The 2,001-nt window shown below is 51.5% G+C and overlaps 1 protein-coding gene across 1 annotated transcript; it reads left to right on the top strand.

Moving 5' to 3' along the window:
• Positions 1-1,253: 1,253 nt before the first annotated feature.
• On the top strand, positions 1,254-1,772 carry LOC311171077 (growth-regulated protein homolog gamma-like; the record flags this gene model as incomplete). The annotated part of the gene is made up of 3 exons (XM_084233643.1): positions 1,254-1,353; positions 1,449-1,572; positions 1,685-1,772. The coding sequence occupies 3 exons, from the start codon at positions 1,254-1,256 to the stop codon at positions 1,770-1,772; spliced, it is 312 nt and encodes a 103-aa protein (XP_084089769.1).
• Between the last annotated feature and the right edge of the window lie 229 nt (positions 1,773-2,001).

The raw sequence follows: 2,001 nt of genomic DNA, 5'->3' as shown, positions 1-2,001 counted from the left end.
CTGTTCCTCCCACAGGTTGCTTCCAAGGCTTCCAGTTCTCATGGCACTGGCAGAATTATCAAATGCACCCCTAAGGGCTACATCTAGCCTGGAGAAGCAATTAAGCCATCTACAGTTTAATCCAAAGAGGGGCATTGAAAACTGATGGTGAAAAGTGAATTACCCAGTGAGAATAACTCAAGAGAGTTTCAATCCCAAGAGGCAAGCAAATTCAGAGAAAATGGAGTGGAATATACTAATATTCCAGTATTTTACATATTTCAAAACAACACCTCTGTTTGCTTCTTAGAGGAGAAGTGTAAGATCTTTTCTTTTTGGTGTGTAAGATGTTTTCTTTACAGGACTAAGTCAGAAAAGTTCAACTACTGAGCCCAAACTACCTTTCACATCATGAATGCAAACACAGCCTCCCTTAAAATGGAAGTGGTGCTGCTCGAATTCCCACAGTTGGGCAGTCCATGAATTTCAGAGAGAGAGGGTGAGAGATGCCAACTCTGTATCCTAAAATAAACAATTAACATATCCAAAGGTCTGTCCCCTCGCCCTACTGCCCTGGTAATGCGGCGGGGGGGGGGGGGGGGGGGGGGGGAATGATACTGTGATTTATTTGCCATCATAAAACACTAAGCACAAGACCAACGTTCTTACACGTACTCACAGATGACAGTTATTTTTAAAGAGTGAGTTTATATCAGAGATGAAAAAATGTGCAAATTCCAATAAAAGAGAAATAAGAAAAATAAAACAAAGGCTGCGATTCTACCTTCACTCTTACACCCAAGCTCTCCGAACCACTGAAGTTGCTTCACTGAAGTGAAGATTACTTAAGCAATTTAAAGACGTGGCAACGTCCTACAGGGGTTTAAGGTGTCTGACCCTCTGTGCTCCACACCAGGGATCACTGGGCCCCATCGCGGGCCCTCGCTGCAGGCGCTGCGCCAGCAAGTGGCTACTCTTTCCTTTTGGAATTTGGGGCGGAATTACGCGGCCGACCAGCCCCGGCAGCACGCGCGCCCTCCACCCCCCGCCCCACCTCCAGCTCCACCCCAGAGGGAGGAGCCCCACTTCCTTCCGGACCTAGGATCGACCCGCAAATCCGGGAAATTCCCTGGCCCGAGGCTGCGAACTCTCCAGCCCAGCATGGATAAAAGGGGTTCGCTCGTCTCGGGAAGTCACACAGCCAGCACCACAGACACTCTCCACACCAGCTTTTCTGCTCCAGGCACCGCAGCCCAGATCTCCAAGCCGACCTCATGGCCCGCGCCGCCTCCCCAGCTACACCCCGCGCTCCCCGGTTCCTCCGGGCTGCGATGCTGCTCATGCTTCTGGTCGCCGCCTGTCAGCGCGCAACAGGTAAAAACCCAGTGCACCTGGGTCTCAAGGGTGCAACGGCGGTGGGTGGGCGCCCATCGGGACACCCCCGCTGAGCCAGCCTGTTCTACCCGCAGGGGCGCCCGTGGTCAGTGAACTGCGCTGCCAGTGCCTGCAGACCGTGCAGGGAATTCACTTCAAGAACATCCAGAGTGTGAAGGTGACGCCCCCAGGACCCCACTGCGACCAAACGGAAGTCCTGTAAGTGCTGCTACCTCCATTGTGCTTGTCACCACCTTGCAAGCCCGGGTGCCCCCCACCATACCCCCCAGCCCTACCTCCTGCCTGACCAGATTCCCCCTTCTCTCTGCAGAGCCACTCTCAAGAATGGACAGGAAGCTTGTCTCAACCCTGCAGCCCCCATGGTTAAGAAAATCATCGAAAAGATGCTCAAAAAGTGAGTTCTGGGTTGAGTCACAGGTGACTAGAGCCAAGGATCTCAAATACTGGCATCTGCCTCCTGAAAATTATATGGAAACTCAGGCTTTAGTGAAGGACTGGAATTCATTATAGTTCAGACCTGAATTCACTATTAAGGTCATTAATCTGCTCTGGTGACAGGATATTACCCGTGCTCTTAGCCCCCTTCCCACTCTCCATCCATTCAAATGAATGGGTAAGTGTACATTC

This window comes from Talpa europaea (genome assembly GCF_964194135.1).
Source record: "Talpa europaea genome assembly, chromosome: 5".
Taxonomy (NCBI): Eukaryota; Metazoa; Chordata; class Mammalia; order Eulipotyphla; family Talpidae; genus Talpa; species Talpa europaea.
This window is presented reverse-complemented; position numbering and strand designations above follow the sequence as displayed.